Consider the following 24651-nt stretch of genomic DNA (forward strand, 5'->3'; position numbering starts at 1 on the left):
CATCTACAATTCCATATCCTTTCTGTAACTTTGCTCATATCACACTCAAAGGATGAGACTTTTAAAACCATTGAACTAATAATGAACTTGAGGTGTGGATAATACCACTCATTTATCATTGTTGATGCCGGTAACAAAGCAGCCACAGATCAGGCTCTGCTGGTAATGTGGGCACTGGATGGTGACATGAGCACCTTGGACTGGGTTCAGACTGTTCAGCAGAACACGACACTGAATAAGTGTAAGAAATAACAGGCCAATGCCCATTTGCCTGAGGAGCTGTAATAATCACTCAAAGGTGAGAATCTCAAAGTATGCTGTCTGCAATACTGATTTCTTTATTTTGAAATGTGAACGACAAATGGTATCTACTATTATTTTATTGCTCATGATACATATAAAAATGAAGCATTTTCCTCTAAGGCCCACCAACACAAATTTTTTAAACATTTTTTCTTCTAAATTCACTTAATGAGTGTCTTGCCCAGTAACATAAATTTTGGGAATACTGAAAAGAGAAGTGTGGACTCTTGTAGAGTGACGGCCTTGCACAAATAGTAGGCTTGGAGACACGTCTCATTTCTCTTACTGACATTGAGTGTTGACAAGTGGAATGCCATTTGGTGAACTGTGAAGAATAACTACATAATGGATGCTTTTATGTCTTCTAGTGGTATGTTTTATTCTATGTGATATGAAAAATGGATCTTAGTTTTTAAAATTTAAAATAGGCACTCAAGAGGCCAGCTGGATGGCTCAACAGATCAGAGAGCTAGCTGCCAATCGTGATGAACAGAGTTCAGTCCCAGGCCCCCCATGGTAGATGGTAGAACCTACTCCTGCAGGTTGTCCTTTGACCTCCACAGGACACACATATCCCTGCATAGCAGCGCGCACGCGCGGACACACACACACACACACACACACACACACACACACACGCATGCACGCGCATACATGTGCATACACACATTCACACAGAGGTAGGAGAAGGAGATAGAAGGAAATAGAAACAAAAAAAACATAAATAAGAATTTATTATTAGTTGTAGTTTGTTGTAAATGTAGTGTACATTGGCTGAAATACTTAGATGTAGAGTCTGGCAAGCCAGATTTTACTTCAACACTTGTTTCCTGACAAGCGACCTTTTGATCAAGAATTGGATCAAATTAGTCTGATGTAAAAATGGATGCAGGATTTTCATCACCGCGCAGTTTTTTTGAGACAGAGTCCTCACGAGTCTTCTTCCTCTGCCCCTTTAGAGCCGAGATCCAAGGCATGCAGCGAATAGCCTGAGAATAGAGGAAGGTTTTCAGAAATACTGAAAAAACTTTAAAACTTAAATCAATATGCAAGAGTTTATTGTTTTCTCAGAAATCATGTATAAACATCCCATATATATTTCCAAATACACATATATGTATGTATGTATGTATGTATGTATATATGTATGTATGTATGTATCTATCTATATACTTATTTATTTGGCTCTATATACATATATATCTTAGAATGTATATGCTGCAAGGTAAAAATTTACTTATGGCTTGGCCAAAGTTTCTGTCTCCCATAGAAGAATGACGCATCAAAGACTAAAGGCAGAGTAGCCTCTTTATAGCAGGCAAACAAGTGATTACAAAATGGAATTTTGCAATTATTTTTATGTTCATGGGAAATGTACACGTTATAGGTTTATGGTCAGATAGTTAACAGAACATGCCATGAAACATTTTATGGTTAGTCAGTGCTCAAAGTATATCATGAAACAATGAAAACAATTGATGATGTAAATCACAAGGCTATAGAGGAAAAACAAGTCAAAAAACAAGTTGACTTTCAGCTTGGAACATGATCAGGGACTAACATGATATTCAACTAGGAAAAGGCAGAAAGATGGAGTCAGCTGGCTCTTAACACTAAGAAGTAGTGTGACTCGATAAAGTTGCCAGAAAATGTCTTTGCAAAAGCAACAATAACAACTCCCTCCCCAAAAAGGGGAATTGAGTCCAGCAAGGTTTTTGAAAGAGAATATTAAAGTGTTACAAGCAGTTTGTAGGGAAGTATGATTAGGAATTATTACATTTATTTATTCTATTTTATTTTATAGTGGAAAGATAGTCAGCTTGCTCTTTGGTGACGAAGTCCAGTGTAGACATTAGATGAGAAAGTCCTCACCTCTTTTCTCAGGCTCTACTGGGACCTCAGCTCCTGCTGTCTCCACGGCTGGAAGTACAGGCACGACAGCAACCCCAAGCTCAAGTGTCACCGGTTCTGTGCTCACAACAGGTATACTAATGCAGAACAAAGAACCTTGGTCCAGCCAAGGAACTGATTTCAGACATGCTGCCCAGATAATAATTTTCACGTATAATCATCAGACTTGAGTGATTTTTCCATGTATTTTAGCCTTTCAACAATTTATTTATGTATATTATGTTACAATTACATACATCTACTCTCTGGTGGGTGGGAGCTACAAAGCTCCTTTTTAGCCTGGATTATTGATTTTCTCTTAAATCTTTGTCAGTGTCAACCAGTTCTCAAGATATAACCACAGAAGCTAAAAATGAAAGTACATTTGACCCAGTCTTCTCAATGGGTGTGTTATGAACCTCCAAAGCTCTGCTTAGTAACATGTTACACAAGTATCCCTCTATTTCTGCTCAACTCCAAGTTTACCCTGTGGAGAATGCAAGATAATGAGTGCCTGGTGCCTTGGCTAAGTCACCTGGAATACTGGGAAGAGTCTAAGATTCTTATATGCTGACATGTTAGTGATTAGTTTAGCTAAATTTGGTTCTAGGGCTCTGTTCTAGTGACAGCCCATTTGGGATACATGTCATGGGTGGTGGCTGGAAGCACACATGGATGTAAGTGATTGCATCCATATCCAGATGGAGTCCTGCACGGAACCAGGCTGAGTCTTTTACAGAGGTCTCTTCATGAGGACCAATAATATCACCTTCCTGTTAGGTTCCACGCTATCAAGTCCTAGCACTGCCACTTCGGAGAACCAATCTCCAAAACATAAACCACTAAGAATACTCAAATCATATTCAAACTATATAAATGGTGCTTTCTACCCCATAGTATAGTTTCTAATATTCATAAATACATAACTGCTCTTAATAGCCATAAACTCCACAGTATTCCTATGCCATTGAGATGAGAATGTAATAGAGGTATCCAAACTGGCAAAGACAGATTGGAATATAGAATCCCTCACCTCATGTATAAAGAACTGGATTTTGTGGTCTCTGTGAAAGATCTCACAAGCAACAAAAGCCAAAGAAGACATTCTTGCCCTTGTACATTATTGACTAAATCTGAACTAGATTTCTAGCTTTTATGAATAAGATACTGCTATACTTTAAGCACAGGTATTTTTTATTATGAGCAAAGTTTTCAGTTCCCCGGGACCCTCATTCAATCAGTAGTTTTAAGGACTTCAGTGTGTCCTTTCTTATGTATCCTGTTGGCCTTGCCCCTGGATTCATTGTCCACCAGTCTCTCCAGGCCTCACTGCCTAGTAACATGGAAGTGTTTAAGGGTTCCTGGAGCAACTGAGAATCTTTTGGGAGTTTGCAAGAAATGCAAATGAGCTCATTGACTTAGAATGAGGAGCTGTTGAGTGGAGCCCCCTACGGAGTGTCTTAACTTGTTTTTTAAGTAGTTGTTGTCCACCAATTAGATCCAACTGCTCTGCCACCCCACTTTCCTGGGTTCACTCCCAGTTCACACTTACCTGTAAAACCAACCCCAAATGAATTTCCCATCATGCTGCTCTGCTACTTAAAATTCTTCAGTTCTTCTAACAGCTTTTAAAGGTAAAGAAAACACCTTGACATGTCCTTAAAAGCCTTTCTTTCAGTGTAAGCATGAAGCTTCCTTTAATGTATTTCTTAGCTAATCCATGGATTGATTCTATGTATAATACACATGTGTCCCATTACTAGATTTCTAGATTTAAATTTATAACAAATATTCTTGAAATAAGGTGTACTTCATATCAATATAACCAGAGCTGCATAAAATAAGTAACTGGTTGATTCTAATTAGGTTATTAAATTGATATTGATTGACATTTTAGAGTGATGACCATTTAGTTTGTATTTTCCAAGATCCGAATCAGAAATACTTGGGTGAGAATGACTAGTCAGTTGGCTATGCCATTCAGTTATGAGTCAGCACACGGAGTGCTCTCCTGTAATTTATGCCTCTGGTGGTAGACAACATTCAGAAGCATTTGCATTGGCTGCATGATGTGACAATAATCAAAATAGAATAAATATTTAGATACAAAGAAATCTGAAATGATGATATTTCTACAGAATAAAGGTTTATGTTGAATATGATTTTAGTTTTTTTTTTTAAATTTCAGTTATCTAGTTCAGCAACTTTTAAATTATCAATGTAGGGAACCAGATTGGTAATTTTCTAGTATTTGTCTTCGGGCACAGACTGTCTGAGAAGCAGTAGATGCAGTAGAAAGTCTGAGTATGGCTTGTGGATCATCTGTAAACCAACTGGGTTACCAGGATCAAGTCACTTAAACTTCAAGATAAACGAAAAGAGAATAATGCTGGTGGGTTTTCATAAAGCAAAATGAACTAACTGGTATCTTGAGCATCGTGTGATTTTCATCAGGGGGAACGGCCAGCACTTCTGTACCCACATCTAGCAGTGAGAAAGGCAGCACAACCAGGGGACCAAGTACGAGAGTCACAAGCCCAGGAAACACTGGTGAGTCAGAACATGCACATTGTTAGTGGGTGCCTATTAAGTGGGTACAAAATCACCAAAAATTGGCCGTTGGATAAATTATTAGAAGATTCCAAGTGATGAAAACCTGACTTGAATCTATCATCTCACACTTGAGAAAAGTTATCAAATGTTAAACCATTTCTGTCGTATTTAGTAAGGACAAGGGAAGAATCTATGAGGCCAACCTTAGGATTAGGCAGGAGTAATACCCCTAGAGCATCAGCTACTGAGGCCACTAGCACTCCAGATCCAACAAGCAAGGCTAGGTCTCCTTAGAGGTCCATAGTGGAGCTGTGGGGTCAGAACAAGCTTTGTTAACATGTCAGAGTATTGTAATGAGATACTGTGCTAGTATCTCATGTAGGACAAAATGTAGGCAGTAGTGACAGGAGTGAAGGTTAGACCTTGCCTGGAGTGTTTTTGGCGTAGCTCCCTGAATGCGTGAAGCACTGTTCTTCCCCCAGGAACAAGGGGCAGGGCAGATGCAGCCACCACTGGAGCTGCTGGTGAAAATGCAGCTGGGAGAACAGGTACTATGGCAGCCCAGGAAGGTGACCTCCAGCCTGTAGACACACAGGTTTAGTGCTCAAGATTTAGCCATAAATAAGGTTTCTCAAGGGAATCTGCGAAAGGTTATTTAAGGTGGTACCAAGTGTCCCAAGGACCAGGAAAGAAGTAAGGTATTTATTCTGCACAAACTGTAAGGCATCCAGTGACAGTTTGGAGGTACATTTTCTCATTCTAGCTCACTCTAGAAAGAGAGAAGCTAGTAGTTGTACGTACTTAGAAGACAAGGCATGAACCAGGCAGGATCAAGTGGGGAAAAAGGGAATTCAAATACATAAATAAGATCAGTTAGTGAAATCCGTCCAGGCTTGCCATATCTTATTAATGAGGCCATCCACAGCCTCTGCTGGTAGCAAATCAAGCGAGGAGAAGAGAGAATCCTGTGAGTTTGCAAGGATCTGATGATGTGTGTGGCCCAGCACCATTCCATGGTGAACATGAACAGCAGCCGTGGGAGCCAAGTTAGACAGCCCAGTCCCTCACACACATATTGCAAGGAGCATAGGGAGTGTGGGTTAGCTAGAGCTTGTGTATTTGTGGGCAATCTTCTAGATGTCTGTGTGCTTGAGATGATGGTTCCAAGATTTCAGCAGTAGATAATGTTCTGTGTTGGTATATGGCCATGACCGACATCCTTGCTACCAACTAGAGAAAATTTGAGATGTATATTCTGAGTTTTTACAGACTGACAGAATCTGAACCTCTAACAGAAGGGCCCAGGTAAGTATTTAAAAAAGCCCTACAGTTGGTTCCTGTGTGTGACCTAGGTTGTGAAATACTAAATTCCAGTATCATACAATTAAACAAGTAAATGTGAACAAACCTATTCACATTCAACAAGGAAATGGCACAAACTGGGATTCGCTGGATCACAGAATGTTTTTGATCACTAGTTGCAAAGAGGAGATGCTGAAGTGTAGGAAAATCAAGATGCTTTGAAAGCAGAGAGTAGAGTGACCTGTCCTTCTGTGTCAGAGGTCCTGGTGCCAGCATATTGCTCACACTGAAAGCTACGCCCCACTCCATCGGGAACAAGGAACAAACATAACATAGGACATTGGTAATTTTAGATGAATGAGATATCTTTTCAATAAAGGCTTGTATAATAAATGGTCAAATTAAAAGACATTTGGGCCATGTCTCTGGTCCTTTTCAAGGCATCTATTTGTAATATTTTGAAAACTGTGAAGGATGCCAATTGACCACAGATTATTTAAAAAATCAGGGGAGCCCTCCCCTCAGGACTCAGAGAGATATGCAGAAGAGGAGGGGAATGACGGCAAGAGCCAGAGGGGATGGATGACGCTGAGGAAAGAGCATCTTCCAAACACCACAGGACTGATGCACATATGAGCCCAGAGACTGTGAGAGCATGCATGGGGTTTGCACAGATCTAAGATAGGGTCATCCTGTGACTGAGAGGGGGAGAGTGGACACAGAGAACCTAACCAATAATCTATATGCAGTTGCTATCTTCTGGCAAAGGGAAAATCAGTGTTCTCCAATGGAGAAACAGTAGTTGGCCAGCATAAAATGAACTCAATTGTGTTTGTGTGTGTGTGTGTGTGTGTGTGTGTGTTTGTGTGTGTGTACTTTTTGTTTCATTTTGGCATTCTTCTTCTCTTATTGATTTTTTGCTTATTTATTCTGATAAATAAAATATTATTTATATTTTCATTTTTGTGTTTTTGTAGTTATTAATGAGTGTGTGTGTGTGTGTGTGTGTGTGTGTGTATAAAAGAGAGAGAGTGAGAAATCATAAGAGAGGGGGGAGAACAAAGTAGGGTGAGTAGGCTCTGGGATGAGTTATGGGAGGGGAAAACATGATAAAAATATGATATGAAAAAATAAATTAAAAAATAATCAGAAAACAAATTAGAGGTTACATTCTAGGGAGACTTCTGGGATTTGGATTGGTCTATCATTCTCTGATAGAAAAGTTGGAGCAAGCAACTTTGCTGAATCTGGTGAATGGGAAGAATCCCATTGTCTATATTGGAGAATTTCTTAAGAGATTTAATTTGACTCGTCTCTGACATTTTGAACACTGTTTATTAATTAGGTGGAGCCCTTTCTACGTCTACACCCACATCTACTAATGAAGAAACCGAAACTTCCAGGGCACACATCAGCAGTGCAACAAGCCAAGGAAACTCGGGTAAGTCAGGGCAGGCATCTCTTCCTGCCAAGTAAATGGCTAGAAGTAAAAGCAGAGCTGCAGGAGAAGGAGGGAGACGCTTGCAGAATGATGTGTGAATTCGAACCTAATGATGTCTCCCTCCAAGGGAACTTTATAGCATGTATTTTAAGCAGTAGTCTTTGTTCATCAGGTACAATGGGAGAGTCTGTGGGAGTTACTTCAGGAGCAGATAGGGAGGCCACAACTGGAGCCCCAAGCATAGGAGTCACCACTGGAAACCCAGCAGGCAAGGCAGAGGGTCCTTTGGGACTCTGGTGTGGACTAACATTGACTGTGGCCAGAACTGAGTGTGATAATGAGAACAAACCAAAGTGGCCAAGGACCACACTGTAGAAATGAAAGGCATGAGTGTAATCATGAAATAAATGCCTTTAGGAGGCTGCTGTGGTCATCATTGTGACCTAAATCACTGTTCTTGCTATAGGCACAAGTGGAGGAACACATGCAGCCACCACTGGAGCTCCTAGTGAAAACACATCAGGAACAACAGGTATGGGGGTATGCTAACCGGGGTCATATCCAGGCAATAGATAAGTGAGCATTTCATGCAACATGTAATGAGATGAAGTTCTGTGGAGGAGCTGACTGTTGCTGATGTCATGCTGTGTTACTTTTATTTCTATGAATAACACCTGACTAGTTAAGGAAGAAAGTCTTTATTTTGCTCACATTTAGGATAAAGTCCCTCACGGCAGGGACATGATGGAAGGGACAGAGTTTCTATCTGTGGTATCAGGATCTTGAGATGGCTGGTCATTCTGTTCACAGTGAGGAAGCAGAGTGGTGTGTGCTGGTACTTATTTTCATTCAGTCTTACATACCAACACATGTGATGCCCTCAACTACAAGCATAATAGGTTTTTCCATCTTAGGGACACACCTTTGTAAGCATACTCAGGGATAGCCTCAGAGATGTATACCTTGATGACTCTAGATACATTCTAGTAGATAATGAAGACTAGCCATTACAGATGTTAAATGTCCAAGAAATTAGAAACATATCATCAAGTATTTGTTTTGTGTGTAATATTAAGCACACAGTGGTATATTATGAACAAATGGAGGAATATTGCAATCTCACAAATTCCATTTTGTGAAAACATTAACAATCATGAGATGCAGAAGAATAATGATGCACTCAGACTCCTATGCAAAGATGCTCACAGGGTCCTACGATAATCCTAAAATCATCAGCATCACTATGAGGAATTTCACATGATTACAATGCTTCATAATCAATGAACATCTCAATAGGTTCAGTTTACTGTCAATATTCCTAATTTACCTTGAAAAAGTACTTAAGGTGCCATTGGCATTTATATGAGAAGGTAACTTCTTATTTATTTACATTGGAGACAGGATCTCACTATGTAGCTTTAGCTGACCTAAAACTTACTTGACAGACCAGGTTGACAAGGAACTCAGAGATCTACTTACTGATTTACAGAGAGTTCTTGGATTAAAGGCATACACCTCAGCACCTAGCTTACAAATTTTTCAGGGAAGAGGAAATCAAATTTTACTTCATATTCATAATAAGATGTTCCTTTGCAATTTTTAACTTTTTAAAAATTTATCATTGGAAATTAGCAGGTATATCCCAGACATCACCTGGAGGGACCCCTACAGTGGCAGTGGGCAGCACAGCACTTACATCTAGCATTGAGGGAAGCAGCACCCCTAATAGACACAGCACTGCTGTGACAAGCCCAGGACACACAGGTAAGTCAGGCTGAGCAGTTTACCACCTACCAGATGGGTACCACGGTCCCAGCATTAGTACTGAGAGAAGATGATGGGGTGTGATAAGAATGTTGAAACAGGGTTTTTGTTCCCGAATGTTTTCCTGTAGAAGGCAGAACAAAAATAATGTACAGGTTTTATGTCTATGAGTCCTGATGCTAGAAACAACATGCCAACAAAATGTGTGAGGCAGCTGGATACTTTGCACCACCGTCAAAAAGTAAAGATGGGAGCAGATGTTCAAGATGGGTGCCGGATGCTAGGCTCCTGTTCTCTGTTTTATTGAGGCCAGGACCACAGCCAATGTAAGGATATTACCAACAGGTAGGGTGGGCTTTCCACACATACTAAGCCAATCTAGAAGATCTCTCATGGACAGGTTAGGAGGATTGTTTTCATAGTGATTCTAAGTGCCATCAAGTTGACAAGTCACACTGTCTAATGCATATGTCTTCACACAGGAACAAGTGTAGGGGACAAAGCTATCACTACTGGAACTGCTGGAATCAGTGCCTCAGGAGGAATAGGTACTAAGGAGACAGATTAGGGGTGTGCCCTGGAAATTAGACCTGTGAATTGTGTGATTAAAATTGAGTAAGGGTTAGGAGGCCCTGAAGTATGTGATCAGTGTCATTTGTGTGATACCGAGTGTCAACATGATTAAATCTATACCCTTGGATATCGGGATATAGGAAAAGAGTAATAAAATACAATTCTCATATGAAATAATTTGTGCAGTCAAAACTAATATTTCTACAGATGTGATTGACAAAGGTAAGCGAGACAGGCACATAAAGGGCAAAGAGTGCACATAGCAGCATGAGAAAATACAAGTGACAAGGTCATTCATTGAAAATACTGGAGCATCTCCCTCATCTCTCTATACTATAGCAAGAAAAAAGATCTCCATGGAGTCAATATGAGACCATCTTATTTACAAAATTTCATTTGAAAAACCCTAAAGACAGCAGTGAAATTTGCATAGATATATATCACCATTATCTTAAAGGAAAAGAGTGGAACCATATTATTGATTGCTTTCTTGAGATGGAAAATAGTTTTTTTTTAAGTTAAAATTTCTATCCTTGATGAAATCAAGGCAGAGCGGGTGTATATTCTGGAGCCACCACTAGCAGAGTAGGCATTGGAACCAATGTTTACGGTCAGATCAAATAGGCTGCCTGCAGGTGATGTCTCAGAGATTCCATCTAAGCCTGCTCTCAAGTGCTGAACTAAAAATGAGGTTCTAATGGGGCTGGAGAGCTGTGGAGAAGTAGGGAGACACTATTTATTCTTTGCTCTTATGGAGCCTCCGAAGTCTTCATAGTAATCACAAGAATTACATGCACATTGCCACTGCCTCCCAGGCTGCTTGGGTTCCTGGGAACATAGGGTACACTTGAAGGCTTCACCTAGTCATTCCCAGGGCATCTTATATAAAGAACCACAATTTGCAACATTAACAAACAAGAGGGTCAAAGGCAGAAGTGCATAAGCCTGTAGGGATCTAACAAGCAATGTGGGTTAGCCCCATTCCCTGTGTCTAAAGAAATGGCGAGGATGGAAATGAATAGGAAGAGTCTGGACTTATGATGCAATTCCTTATCTGCCAAAAGCATTATTAGGAAAGGTAAGGATGAAGTGTACCATCTTATCCAATGGTGGCATCACACATTTCATGTGATAATAATCCCCACATACAACCCTAGAAGTACTAATGCTGTAATTCTGAAGAGGGGACTAAACACGGGTTCTGGCTCCCAGTGACAATCAAGTAGAGGAGGCTTTGATTACACACTGAAGTGTTCCTTAGAGTCGCAATGGTTGTGGAACTGTATGGCAGTGTATAAAAGTCTCATGGAAGCTCTGTAGTAGGCTATGATGAGGATGCTGAGGTATACTATGCACAACTTCAGTGTCTCAAAGTGGAACAGGTCAAAATAGCTAAGCTTACTCGTGTACAAGTCCATCCATGCATTCAAGGATGATCTGGGTCAGGGAAGGTTTAATAATTGCTTGTTGGAGAGAGGAAAATAGAAATAGAGAAGATTTCGGGAATGTAAGAAAGATAATTGAAAGTGTGAGTACTCAGATCTGTTCTGCACCAAATCTGATAGACGTTCACTGTTCACTTTAAAAGAAACCACAGCACCATCAATTGTGGAGACATCTGGAGCCCCAAGCAATGAACAGACCCAGCCTGCAGACAAATCAAGTGAGTACAGGCTGATGGGGGAATATCATGCTCTTCCCACGAGAGAGCACCCTTCTTCCTGTTCTACTTACTTTAAATTGAAGGAGCTGACAAAACTTTACATAGATGTAGTGTGTGCCAAATGAAAGGGGACAAATGTGCCATTTTTAGAAGCTTGCTCCTCCCCTACCACAATAAGCTAAAGCTTTTGATAACATGACCCAAGGTTAAAAAGGTGGAAATGATTGAGCAGAAAATCACTGGACTCATTACTTCTCATGACATGACACTTCAGTGATGCTCTACCTTTCAAGGAGAAAAGACAGACTTCAGAGAGGAGGCAGAGAAATAAGTCAACTGCTCCCTCCAGGTGCATTTCCAGAGTTATCAGATTCTAAAGGAACGCCTTGACACCAAGTGTTGTCCTAGGAGAGGGAGAAAGATTCTGATGACTTAGAAAATATTCCTTTCACACACTTTGTAAATTTGTCAAATTACTGTTTTGGCACATATCATTTAGAAGCAAGTTAGAGGTTAGACTGTGGGTTGGGAGAGGTTGAGATTGGGTCCTGGGCCTGCTGTAAGCTAAAAGGGCAACTTAAACAAGCCAAGTAAAATATCCAACAAAAAGACTATTTTAATTCTTATTCTTAAGAAAATCTCCCTATCATTATTATTATTTATCTTTTTTAACTTTAATAAATATCAGGCACACCAGGGGCATCATCTGGAACCACCTCGGCAGAAGCAGGAAGTAGCACCCCTCTACCAGCAAGCACTGGAGCCCCAGGTTCAGGTAAGACTCTTTAGCTTTTGGAGATGTCTCAGCAGCTCATCCATTCCCATACTGCTTCAGGTGATCATCGGGAAATTGAAACTCTATGTGCGAGTAAAATTCATGGCATTGGATGTGGTGTAGAATCTCTCTACTCATGTTTTATTCTGCAAGTCCATTTATATAAGTAAGGAGGTCTGGAATCATATGAGTCACCAACATGCATGATTTCCTGTCATAGGGAGCACAGTGACATCCTCAGGGCACACAAACATCACTCAAGCCTCCAGTCTATCTCCAGCCTCTGCCAGCAGCAAACCAGGTAAGTGAAAGAGAGGAGGCTATTGAGTTCTCAGTTGTCAAATGGAGAGCTGAATATATCTCCATTTATTTAAATGTGAATGTAGGAGTGGCAAGTATATTAAAAGGCTATCAGTCTCCATGTGCCAAATGGGGACTGAGTCTATGTCCATTTATTTACATTGGAATGTAAGAATGGCATGTATGTTACAAGGCTATGAGTCCTCAGCAATAGGAACTATATATAAATAAATGAAGACACTGGAGATCAGAGAGAAGTGTGGTCCTCTGCTATTTTATAGTCATGACATTGTGTTTCTTTGAAAGGAACAACTGGATCATCAGCAGGAACCACTAGATCCTCAAGCAGTGAGATGACCTCAGCTGAAGTCAGTGCAGGTGAGTTGAGGCTGTGTCCTCGAGTTTGTCTGAAAAATGGAGAGTGGTTTGTCTATACATTATTCATTTTAAAGAACCACAGTTGAAACAGGTATATTTTTAAAAATTTTGTGGAAACTTTATTGTCAACAAATTTCAAGATGTCAAGAGATATTTTTAAGAAATAGAATAAAAATGGGGATCTGAGGAGATGCATCTCATTAAATCCTCCCTGCAGGCTCCTAAGAGGATACTGAGCTGACACACAACTCCAGTGTCTTACTATGAATCAATTCGGTATACCCAAATTCCCTCCTATCCAATAAATCAATCAGTGCTCTGAAGGATTGTCTGGGTAGTGGCAAATTTCATTAATGCTGATTGAAAAGAGGGAACTAGAGGATAATGCAGAAACATAAGGAAGATAATTGATAGCATTAGCAGGCTGATATCAAACATTCTGATAGTCTATTATTGTTCACTTTGAGAGGGACTACTGCGCCACAAGCTAGGGAAACATCTGGAACCCTATCACTGTCCTGAGGTCCAATCTCTAAGACAGCACTCAGGGCTTAAGTGAAATTCACAGCAAGGCAAAACTAGGACTTTGTCTGAGGGGTTTGGGAAAAATGAAAAAAAAAAAAAACCTCACACATTCTCTTGATGGTTTCATTCTTTATTCTCTCATGTTTTTTTTTCTCTCACTGCTCCCTGTGTTCTTTTCCCTCCACTGCTTAAATACTCCAACAGAATCTCCCAGTCATTACAAAAGTCATAAAGAGGTACATTCCAGTCTCAAGTGAATGACTGTAGATAAAGCCATGTCCCAGCCAGGGGAAAGGCAGTTCAAACTCACTCATGATTATGTAAACATTTGGAACTCACACTCTGTAATCAGAAGTCATAAATTCCAAATTTCCTAGATTACAGTATTGCGTGGTGAGCACTGGGCTAAGAGTGTCCTAGATTCTAAGGCTGTGGATCTGTGGAAGAGTTGACCATTGTGATAGATATCATGTACTATAGTTTTTTTTCTGTCTGTGAACCAAACATAACCAAACAAATCAAATCAGAAGGAGTATACTTTGCTCACAATTTGAGGTGAATTCCTCATGCCAGGGAAACCACACAAGTGGGAGTGGTACAGATGGAATCGTGGGGTCACAAGGAAGCTGTTCACACTGTGCTCACACTGAGGAGTCAGAGTGAGGAATGCTGGTCCTCTCATGCTCTGTCCTTTCTCTTTCACATTCAGTCTAGGGGAGCAACTCATTGATTGTCATGTTCTTATATGTTGGCCTTTCCCTCTCTGTTGATATCCTCAGTGATAAGCACAGAAATGTGTTCCAAATGATAAACATTCACAAAACAACTATCCAAAAGTTTGGATTGTATCTTGCCAAGTCTTTGCTTTGGGTCTAGTATTATTTAGTCACTCCATAGTTGTTAAAAATAGGGGGATGTCATGATCTCATGCACCTTCATGCTTTTAATGAAATTAACAGTCTAATGACATGAGATCCTAAAGATACATTGCAGAATAGTCAGGTGGGCAAATATGCTTGCAGGGTCTTAAGTTAGTTCTAAAATGCCCAACATTCCTCCATGAGGAATTTGACAAACCTCTATAATTATTGTGTTTTCTAATTAATGAATATTTAACCAAATTAGTAGGTTGTCAAATTAAACACTTTCTTCTGAGAAAGAAATTGCCATTGAACTTTGTAAGAGTAGAGACTTTCATCTTGTAACAGGAAAAAAATGGCCATTTCAATTTTTATTTTTGAGAAAAGTCTCCCTTTAATTTTTCTTACTCATTTTTTAAACCATGATAATCAATAGGCACACCTGGGACAACTTCTGAAACCACCTCTGAAGGGGCAGGGGGCAGCACTGCTCTACCTGCAAGGACTGGAGCCCCAGCATCAGGTAAGACACTTTCTTTAGCCCTTGGAGATGTTTTAGCAGCTCATCCATCCCATGATGCCTCAGGTGATGCTACGAAAATTTGATCTGTATGTGTGAGGAAAATTCAGGGCAGAGGAGGCAATGCAAGAATGTATCTTCTCATGTTTTATTATTTAAGTCCATTCACATAAATAGAATGTCTGGATTCATATAAGTCCCAACCTACAAATTATTTGATTTCTCTTGAGAAAGAATTTTTCTTTTTTCATTTTAGCATTTTATTAAAATGCTTAGGATACAGACTGACCTTTTGTAAATGACAGTTTTACTCTTGCTGAAATAGGACACATGTGCACTCTGATAAACAGAATGAAGAGTCTCAGTTCACTGAGGCCCTGAACAGGTCCCTGCCCCTCTGGTGGAGCTGTGCTCACTGCAGCAGCTTCTTCTGACCACCTTTTTAAAGATGGTGTCTGTGGGGCAGGAAACAGACTGGTGCCACTTTTTAGTAATCTCTTTCTCCAGTGGCCAGAATCAACCACTTTCACAAAGAGCCGCCCTGGGCAGAGTCCAGTCCTCCAGCTTGCTACAGGGCAATTCGGGACAAATGCGAAAGACAAATAAGGAAACCAACACTGAGGCCATCACACCTGTCACGTGCCTGGACAGAGACAGACGGACAGCCGTTAGTCAAAGGGAATGAAAAGCACACCCGCTACCTACCCTAGTTCTCACCGCCAGCTAGATTCCTTCAGGAAGGCTTTGACAACCTTTCCACACAGACAGCTCTCACTCCAGCTATTCGTAGATGAACACTGTAATGCGTGCACTTTGCAGACAAGATACCTCACCAAGCCTCTGCACTGGGAATAGTATTGAGAAAGAATTTGTCATTAAAGATCCTCAGGGTAGACACTTTCACATCATAAGAGGGGGAAAAAGTCTATTTTAATTCTTATTTCTAAGAAAATCTCCCTATCTATTTTGTTATTCATCTCTTTTAACTATATTAAAAATCAGGCACACCAGGGGCATCATCTGGAACCACCTCTGGAAGGTCAGAAAGTAGCACCCCTCTACCAGCAAGCACTGGAGGCCCAGGTTCAGGTAAGACTCTTTAGGTTTTGGAGATGTCTCAGCAGCTCATCCATTCCCATGCTGCCTCAGGTGATGGTCGGGGAATTGACACTGTATGTGCGAGTAAAATTCATGGCTGTGAATGTGGTGTAGAATCTGTCTACTCATGTTTTATCCTGCAAGTCCATTTATATAAGTAAGGAGGTCTGGAATTGTATGGGTCACCAACATGCATGATTTCCTATCACAGGGAGCACAGTGACATCCTCAGTGCACACAACCATCACTCAAGCCTCCAGTCTATCCCCAACCTCTGCCGGCAGAAAACCAGGTAAGCAAAAGAGAGGAGGCTATTGAGTTCTCAGTTGTCAAATGGATGGCTGAATATATCTCCATTTATTTAAATGTGAATGTAGGAGTGGCAAGTATATTAAAAGGCTATAAGTCACCATGTGCCAAAAGGGGACCGAGTCTATGTCTATTTATTTTCATTGGAATGTAAGAATGCCATGTATGTTACAAGGCTATGAGTCCTCAGTTGTGAAATGAGGGGCTAGTGATACCTCCATTTATTCACAAGGGAATGCAGGAATTACTTGCATATTTAGAGAAAGCAAGCTAGCATTAGAAAGAGGGTTGCATTAATTGATTTTTCTCTTATCTTATTCTGTAATTAGGTTGCTAATGTGTACTTGGGGCAATTATGATTCTGATTGCTTCCTTATAGCTTAGGGACACTGAGTCATGAGGGCTAAGGGTTACTATCCTGACTCTAAGTTAGCATTAAGTAAAAAATTTCTGAATGTCTTCTTTGCCATGGTTATTAAATGTGTTTTTTATATAAAGCACCCAGGCCAAAAAATATCTAAAGACCCAGTTGGTTTCAATAAGCATATGAGTACTGGATTAAAATAGATGAATATGAAGGAAGACAGTCATATTCCCATGCAAAATCAAATAAATCCAGCAAGGATTCCTCTACATCATATGAAATTTACCAAAATTGAAGCAGCAATAGGAACTATATATAAATAAATGAAGACACTTAAGATCAGAGAGAAGTGTGGTCCTCTGCTATTTCATAGTCATGACATTGTGTTTCTTTGAAAGGAACAACTGTATCATCAGCAGGAACCACTAGATCCTCAAGCAGTGAGATGACCTCAGCTGAAGTCAGTGCAGGTGAGTTGAGGCTGTGTCCTGGAGAGGTTGAGGCTGTGGTCAAAATGGAGAGTGGTTGGTCCATACTTTATTCATTTTATACAACTGCAATTGATGCATATATATTAATAAAACATATGGAACTTCCTTATGGACCCATTTCAAGATGCAGAGACCAATTTTTAACAAATAAAATGAAAATAGGCATCTGGTGAGATGCATCTCATGAAAGTTCTACTATGGGCTCTGGTGAGGATGCTGAGATAGGACATAGAACTCGAGTGTCTTAATGTCAAACAAGTCAATATGTACAAGTTCGCTCATATCCAACAAATCAGTATGAACTACTTCATTTATACCCAAGAAGTCAGTGAGTTCTCTGAAGGACATCTGCATCATGGAAGTATTTGTGATTGCGTGTTGAAAAGAAGAAAAATGAGGAGGATGCAAGAATATAAGGAAGCTAATTGATAGAGTTAGCATCCTTATCAATATCCTTTATCAAACATTGTGATAGTCCCTTATTGTTCACTTTGAAAGGGACTACTACACCATCCTTGGGGAAACATCTGGAGTCCCAAGCAGTGAATTTACCCTGCCTTCAGACAAGTCAAGTGAGGACAGGCTGATGTGAGGAAGTCATGGATTTTAACAAAGTAGATCATCTTACCATGACCCAGCTCATTATTAATCAAAGTATAAAATTTAATTGGAAATGTGAGGACTAAAATAAAAAGAGAGAATAATGTCATTTTTAAGAGACTATCTCCTCCCTAGGGCAGTAAAACAAGGATCTTGATAACATGGCATTAGGTACAAAGGGTAGGCATGATCGAAAAGAAAATCACTGGACTCATTACTTCTCATGATATGACACTGGGATGGTGTTCCACTTTCCAAGTAGAAGGACAGACAGACATTAGACAGGAGGCAGAGATGTTTCAAATGCTCCATCCCAGATGCATTTCCAGAGTTGCCAGTCTCTAAAGAAATGCCTCAACACTGAGTGCTGTCCTGAGAGAGAGAACACTCTGGTGTTTTAGAAATTATTTGTCTAACACACTTGGAATTTGACAAATTATTATTTTGCCAGAGATCATTGATAACACAGAAGAGATTAGTCTGGGGATGTAGAGTTTAAGTTTGGCTCTTGGGTCTGATGTGAGGTAAACAGTGACTTTAAAAAGTCAAGTGAAGATAGCCAACAACTGGACAGCATAAATTTTCCCTGGCCAAATGGCTTCCTGACAAGTTGTTATTTTGAAGAAAACTAAAAATGTTGTTTGTGTCTCAGGAACTGTAGTCCCTACTGAAGCCACATCAAGGGACAATGAAGCCAGCACACCCAGGGAACCCAGCAGCAGTGCTACAAGCCAAGGAACCCCAGGTCAGTCAGAGTGCATTTCATTAGTCGCAACTCCTTGGGTAGAGATGAAGCTTGGGCAACTGGGTGGATATGTTCAGAGTGAATCTCTCCATATTTCCCTTCTGAGGACTAGTACATGTTGCTAGCATGGGTCCTTTGTTTTGCACACACAACAGGACAGTCTGTGGGAGTTACAACAGGGACCATCAAGGGGGCCACACCTGGAGTCCCAGGCACAGGAGCCACCACTGGAAGCCCCTCAGGCAAGACAAGAACTCCCTGAGGAGTTCTTGGAGGGGCCGAATGCTAGTATTGTCCTGAGCTGTTTGTGATCCAGAATTCAAGAAAAAGTGTCCAAAGATCACATTGTAGAAGTTATTGGCATAAATGTAACTTTGAAATGACTTGGGAGGCTTCTGTGGCCATAATTATCTGTGACCTTCAAGCATCATTCTTATGCCCTTAGGAACGAGTGGAGGTTCACATGCAGCCAGCACTGGAGCTCCTAGTGAAAACACATCTTCAGTAACAGGTAATGAGTGAGCTCATCAGGGGTCACCCAGGCAGCAGACAAGTGAACATTTCATACAACCATGTAAAGCAATTAGGAACTGTGGAGGAGTTGACTATTGCCATAGACGTCATGTACTATAGTTACTGTGAACAAAACATAACCAAAGCAAATCAAATTAGAAGGGGTTTATATTGCTAATAATTTGAGGTAGATTCCTCATGCCAGGGAAAACGTAGAAGTGGGAGTGGCACAGACGGAATCATGGGATCACAAGGAAGCTGTTCACACTGTGTCCACACTGAGGAAGCAGAGTAATGAATGCTGGTCCTCTCATGCTCTGTCCTTTCCCTTTCACATTCAGTCTAGGGGTGCAGCTCATTGGTTGTCATGTTCTTATATGTTGGCCTTTCCCTCTCTGTTAATATCCTCAGTGATAAGCACAGAGATGTGTTCCAAATGATAAACATTCCCAAAACAACTATCCAAAATATTGAATATATTAGCAAGTATTTGTTTTTGGACTAGTATTACTGTAATCACTCCATAGTTGCTAAAAAATAGGAGGATGCCATGATCTCATGCATCTTCATGTTTTTTAATGAAATTAACAGTGTTATGATGTGGGAGCATAAAAGTATGTTGGAGAATATTCAGGTGAGCAAAGAGGCTCACAGGGCTTTAAGTCAGTTCTAAAATGCCCAACATTCCTCCATGAGGAATTTGATTATTGTATTTTCTTATTAATGAATATTTAAACAAATCAGTAGGTTGTCAAATTAATGGATTTCCCTCTAGAAAGAAGTTGTCAATAAAGTTTTTAAGGGTAGGAACTTTCATTTCATAAGGGGAAACATGTATAATTTATATTTTTATTCTTTAAAAAAATCACCTTTTAAATTTTCTCATTCATCTTTTTTAACCACAATAAAAATCAGGCACACCCAGTGTATCATCTGGAACCAAGTCAGGAGGGACAGGGAGTAGCACCTCTCTACCTGCAAGTACTGGAGCCCCAGCATCAGGTAAGACTCTTTAGCCTTTGGAGATGTCTCAGCTGCTCATCCATTCCCATGTTTCCTCAGGTGATGATTTGGAAAATGGACTTGTTTGTGTGAATGAAATTGATGGTACTGCATGTGGTGAATAATGTGTCTTCTCATGTTTCATCATGCAAGTCCATTCATATTACTAAGGATATCTGGAAACATATGAATCTCCAACATGCATGTTTTCCTGTCCTAGAGAGCACAGTGACATCCTCAGGCCACACAACCATCACTCAAGCCTCCAGTCTATCCCCAGCCTCTGGCAGCAGCAAACCAGGTAAGTACAAGGGAGAAGGCTATGAGTTCCCAAGGGTCAAATGGGGGACTGAATATAACTCCATTTACTTTTATGGAAATGCAGAAATGGCATGTATATTATAAGGCTATGAGTCCTCACGTATCAAATGAGGGGCTAGTGATATCAGCATCTTTTCATAAGGTAATGCATGAATTCCTTATATATTTAGAGAAAGGGAGCTAGCATCAGAAAAAAAGACTGCATTAGTTGATGTTTCTCTTATCTTATCCCATAGTTAGGTCGCTAATGTGTACTTTGGGGCAATGATGGCCCTGATTCTTTCCTTGGAGCTTAAGGGCTCTGAGTCATAAAGCTAAGGCTTACTATCCTGACTCAAAGTTATTATCAAGTAGAAACACTCTGAATGTCTTCTTTATCATGGTTATTAAATGTGTTTTCTAATATGAAGCACACAACCAGAATAAAAATGAAAGACCCAGTTGTTTTCAATAAGCATATGAGTACTGGATTCAAATAAATGAATTAAAAGGAGGCAGACAATCATATTTCCATGCAGAATCAAATAAGCCCCACAAGGATTCCATATCATACTAAATTTACAAAGATTGAAGCAGAAATAGAAACTATACATAAATTAATGAAGACTTTCAACATCACAGAGCAGTGTGGTCTATTGCTGCTCACACTCATGACATTATCTTTCTTTGAAAGCAATGACTGGGTCATCAGTGGGAACAACTACATACCCAAGCAGTGAGAAGGCCCCATCTACAGTCAGTGCAGGTGAATTGAGACTATGTCCAGCACAAGCTCATGCTGTTGAAAAAGATGTAGAGAGACATTTTTTAAGTAAACTGAAAATGGAAGTCTAGAGAGATTCATCTCATAAAAATCCTACTGAAGGCTCTGATAAGGATGCCAAGCTATGATATAGAACTCCAGTATCTTAATGTCAAACAATTCAATATGTACAAGATCCTTCATATCCAACAATTCAGTGAGTTCTTTAAAGAAAAGTCTGGGTAACCTAAGAATTTGTGATAGCTTGTTGAAAAGATGGAAATAAAATAGAATGAAGGAATATAAGGAAGATCATTGAAAACATTAGCATCCTGATCTGTACCTCTGTATCAAACATTGTGATAATCACTTATTATTTACTTTGAAAGGAACTACTACACCATCAGCTAGGGAAACATCTGGAGCCCCAAGCAGTGAATCGGCTCAGCCTTCAGACAAGTCAAGTGAGTATAAGCTGATGTGAAGAATTTATGGTTTGAGACAAGGTGGATCACCTTACCATTGCCTGGCTTATTTAAATCAAAGTACAAACTTTAGATGGACACAGGAGGACTAAAGTAAAAGAGAGAACAATGTCATATTAAGAGGCTTTCTCCTCTGAGGGCAGTAAGCCATGGCTTTTGATAACATGACTCTAGGTTCAAAGAGTAGACATGATTGAACAGAAAATCACTGGACGTTTTCCTTCTCATCATATGAAACTGGATGATGTTCCACCTTCCACGTAGAAGGACAGACAGACTTAAGAGAAGAGTAAAGATGAATGAAAAGACTTATGCCCAGGCACTCTTGAAAGGAATACCTGGAGAATGGGTGTTTTCCTAGGAGAGAGAGAAAACTCTGGTTTTGTGAAAGTATTTGTGTAACACACTTTGAAAATTTGTCAAATCACTGTTTTGCCAGAGATCCTTGAGAGCAAATGAGAGGTTAGACTCTGAGGATGCAAAGGCTCAGGTTGGACCCTGGGTCTGCTGTCAGCTACAAGGACAACATAAAAACTCATGGGAACATATCCAACAGTTGGGCAGCATAAGATTTCCTTTCCAGTTTTTTTCTTGTGTCATTATTCCTAAGGAAAATCAAAATGTCATTCATATCTCAGGGAACTTAGTCCCTGCTGAATGCACAAGTGACAGGGGAGGCAACACACCCAGGGACAAAGCATCAGTGCTAAAATCCAGGGAGACTCGGGTCAGTTAGAGCAGGACCTTCATTAGTAGCAACTCAGTGGGTAGAGCTGAAACAGGTAGGCTGCTGGGCAAAGCACAGACTTGTTCAACTAGTGAGGCATAGAATTGAACTTCTCCATGTCTCCTTTCTGAGGACTAGTAAGTGTTTCCAGCATGGCTCCTTTGCTTTGTGGCTCTCAGGCACAACAGGACAGTCTGTGGGAGTTACCACAAGAGCAGACAAGGAGGCCACACCTGTCACTCTAGGCACAGAAGTTACCTCTGGAAGCCCAGCAGGCAAGATAAGATCTCAATGGTGGTCTGTGTCAGGGACTCATGTTAGTGTTTTTCAGAACTGTTTGTGATCCTTAGTTGAAGGAAAAGTGATGAAGGAACAGAGTGTAGAACTTCATGACATGAGGTTAACTCTGAAATGCTTTGGGAGGCTTCTGTGGCCATTGTTATCTGTGACCTTAAGAAACATTTTTGTTCCCATAGAAACAAGAGGAGGGGCACATGGAGATATGACAACTTATTGATTGTTACCTACCTATACATTGGCCTTTCCTTCTCTGTTAGTATCCCCTGAGATATGCACAGAGAAGTGGTCCATATGATAACCAGTCCCATGTCACATTTGCAGAAGATTCAGTGTATATTGACAAGAATTTATTTTATGTCAGATATTTTAAGCATATATTATTTGCTAAGTTAAAAGGAGGACTCCATGATCTCATGCATTTTCATATTTTTAATCAAATGAGCATCATGAGATATGTGAGCCTAAAAATATGGTAGAGAACAGTCAGGTGGGGAATGATGCCCACAGTGTTTTAAGTCAGTTCTAAAATCATCAACATCCCTCCATGACAAATATGGCTTATCTCCATTAATTATTATGTTTTTAAATTAATGAATATTCCACCAAATCTGTATGTTGTCAGGTAATGGATTCCCTTGAGAAAGAAGTTGACAGTGAACTTTTTATAAGAGTAGAGACATTCATTTTGTAAGAGGAAAAAAATGGTTATTTCAATTCTTTGTTTTCAGAAAAAAACTCCCTTTAGTTTTTCTTACTCATTATTTTTAATCATGATAAACAACAGGCACACCTGGGACAACTTCTGCATCCACCTCTGGAGGAGCAGGGGGCAGCACTGCTCTACCTGCAAGGACTGGAGCCCCAGCATCAGGTAAGACTCTTGAGCCTTTGGAGATGTCTCAGCTGCCCATCTGTTCCCATGCAGCTCAGGAGATGGTGTGGAAAATTGACCTGTATGTGCGAGTAAAATTCATGACACTGGATGCATTAGAAGAATGTTGTCTTCTCCTGTTTTATCCTGCAAGTCCATTAATATAAATAAGGATGTCTAATATCATATGAGTCTCCAACATGCATGTTTTCCTGTCCTAGAGAGCACAGTGACATCCTCAAGACATACTACTATCCCTCAGGCCGCCAGTCAATCCACAGCTTCTGCCAGCAGCCAAGCAAGTAAGGGAAGAAAGTCGGTATGAACTCTCATGTGTCAAACGGAGAGTTGTTAATTTCCCTTTATTTATATGGAAATGTAAGAACTGCATGTATGTTACTCGACTATGACAAGTGAGGGGCAGGTTGTATCACTATTTATTCAAAGGGGGAATGCAGGAATTCCTTGTATATTTAGAGAAATGAGCTAGCATCAGAAAGAGGACAGCATTAGTTGATGTTTCTCTTATCCCAAATTAGGTTGCTAATGTGGGGTTTTTTTTGGGCAATAGTGGCCCTGATTCCTCCCTTGGTACTTTTGGCTTACTGAGGGCTAAGGCTTACTATTCTGACTCTAACTTAGCATGAAGTAGAAAAATTCTTAATGTCCTCTTTAACATGGGAATTAAATGTGTTTTTGTTATAAGAAGCACACAGGCAGAAATATATGTGAAAGACCCAGTGGGTTTCAATAAGCATATGAGTACTGGATTCAAATAGATGATTAAAAAAAGAAGTAGACAATCATATTTACATGCAGAATCAAAAAGCTCACAAAGCTTCCTCCATATCATATGAAATTTACAAAGATTGAAGCAGCAATAGGAATTATATATAAATTAGTGAAGACACCGGTTTTCATAGATCAGTGTGGTCTACTACTGCTTCATAGTCATGACATTGTGTTTCTTTGAAAGCAACGACTGCATCATCAGCAGGAACAACTAGATCCCCAAGCAGTGAGCAGACCCCATCTGAAGTCAGTGCAGGTGAGTTGAGGTTGTTTCCTAGAGAGGGTCATGCTGTGGCTGAAAATGCAGGGAGAGATTTTTAAGAAATGATTTGAAAATAGCACTCAATGGAGAAAACATTGCCTGAAGACTCTACTGTGAGCTGTGATGAGCATGCTGGGCTATGACATAGAACTCTAGTGTCTTAATGCCAAACAAGTCAATAT

General features: G+C 40.1%; 1 protein-coding gene across 1 annotated transcript in view; it reads left to right on the top strand.

Moving 5' to 3' along the window:
- Positions 1-24651, top strand: part of Muc19 (mucin 19, oligomeric) — a 171016-nt gene that overhangs the window by 45547 nt on the left and 100818 nt on the right. Inside the window, exons 31-48 of the mRNA XM_076555688.1 lie at positions 2188-2286; positions 5229-5294; positions 7394-7489; positions 7956-8021; positions 9125-9253; positions 9736-9801; positions 12178-12264; positions 12485-12565; positions 12871-12942; positions 14764-14850; positions 15850-15936; positions 16157-16237; positions 17017-17088; positions 18362-18454; positions 18900-18965; positions 22424-22560; positions 23329-23415; positions 24392-24463. Coding sequence (XP_076411803.1) covers positions 2188-2286; positions 5229-5294; positions 7394-7489; positions 7956-8021; positions 9125-9253; positions 9736-9801; positions 12178-12264; positions 12485-12565; positions 12871-12942; positions 14764-14850; positions 15850-15936; positions 16157-16237; positions 17017-17088; positions 18362-18454; positions 18900-18965; positions 22424-22560; positions 23329-23415; positions 24392-24463 — 1544 coding nt within the window. The remainder of the gene's footprint in view (positions 1-2187; positions 2287-5228; positions 5295-7393; positions 7490-7955; positions 8022-9124; positions 9254-9735; positions 9802-12177; positions 12265-12484; positions 12566-12870; positions 12943-14763; positions 14851-15849; positions 15937-16156; positions 16238-17016; positions 17089-18361; positions 18455-18899; positions 18966-22423; positions 22561-23328; positions 23416-24391; positions 24464-24651) is intronic.

The sequence above is a fragment of the Peromyscus maniculatus genome, chromosome 20, assembly GCF_049852395.1.
Source record: "Peromyscus maniculatus bairdii isolate BWxNUB_F1_BW_parent chromosome 20, HU_Pman_BW_mat_3.1, whole genome shotgun sequence".
Lineage (NCBI taxonomy): Eukaryota > Metazoa > Chordata > Mammalia > Rodentia > Cricetidae > Peromyscus > Peromyscus maniculatus.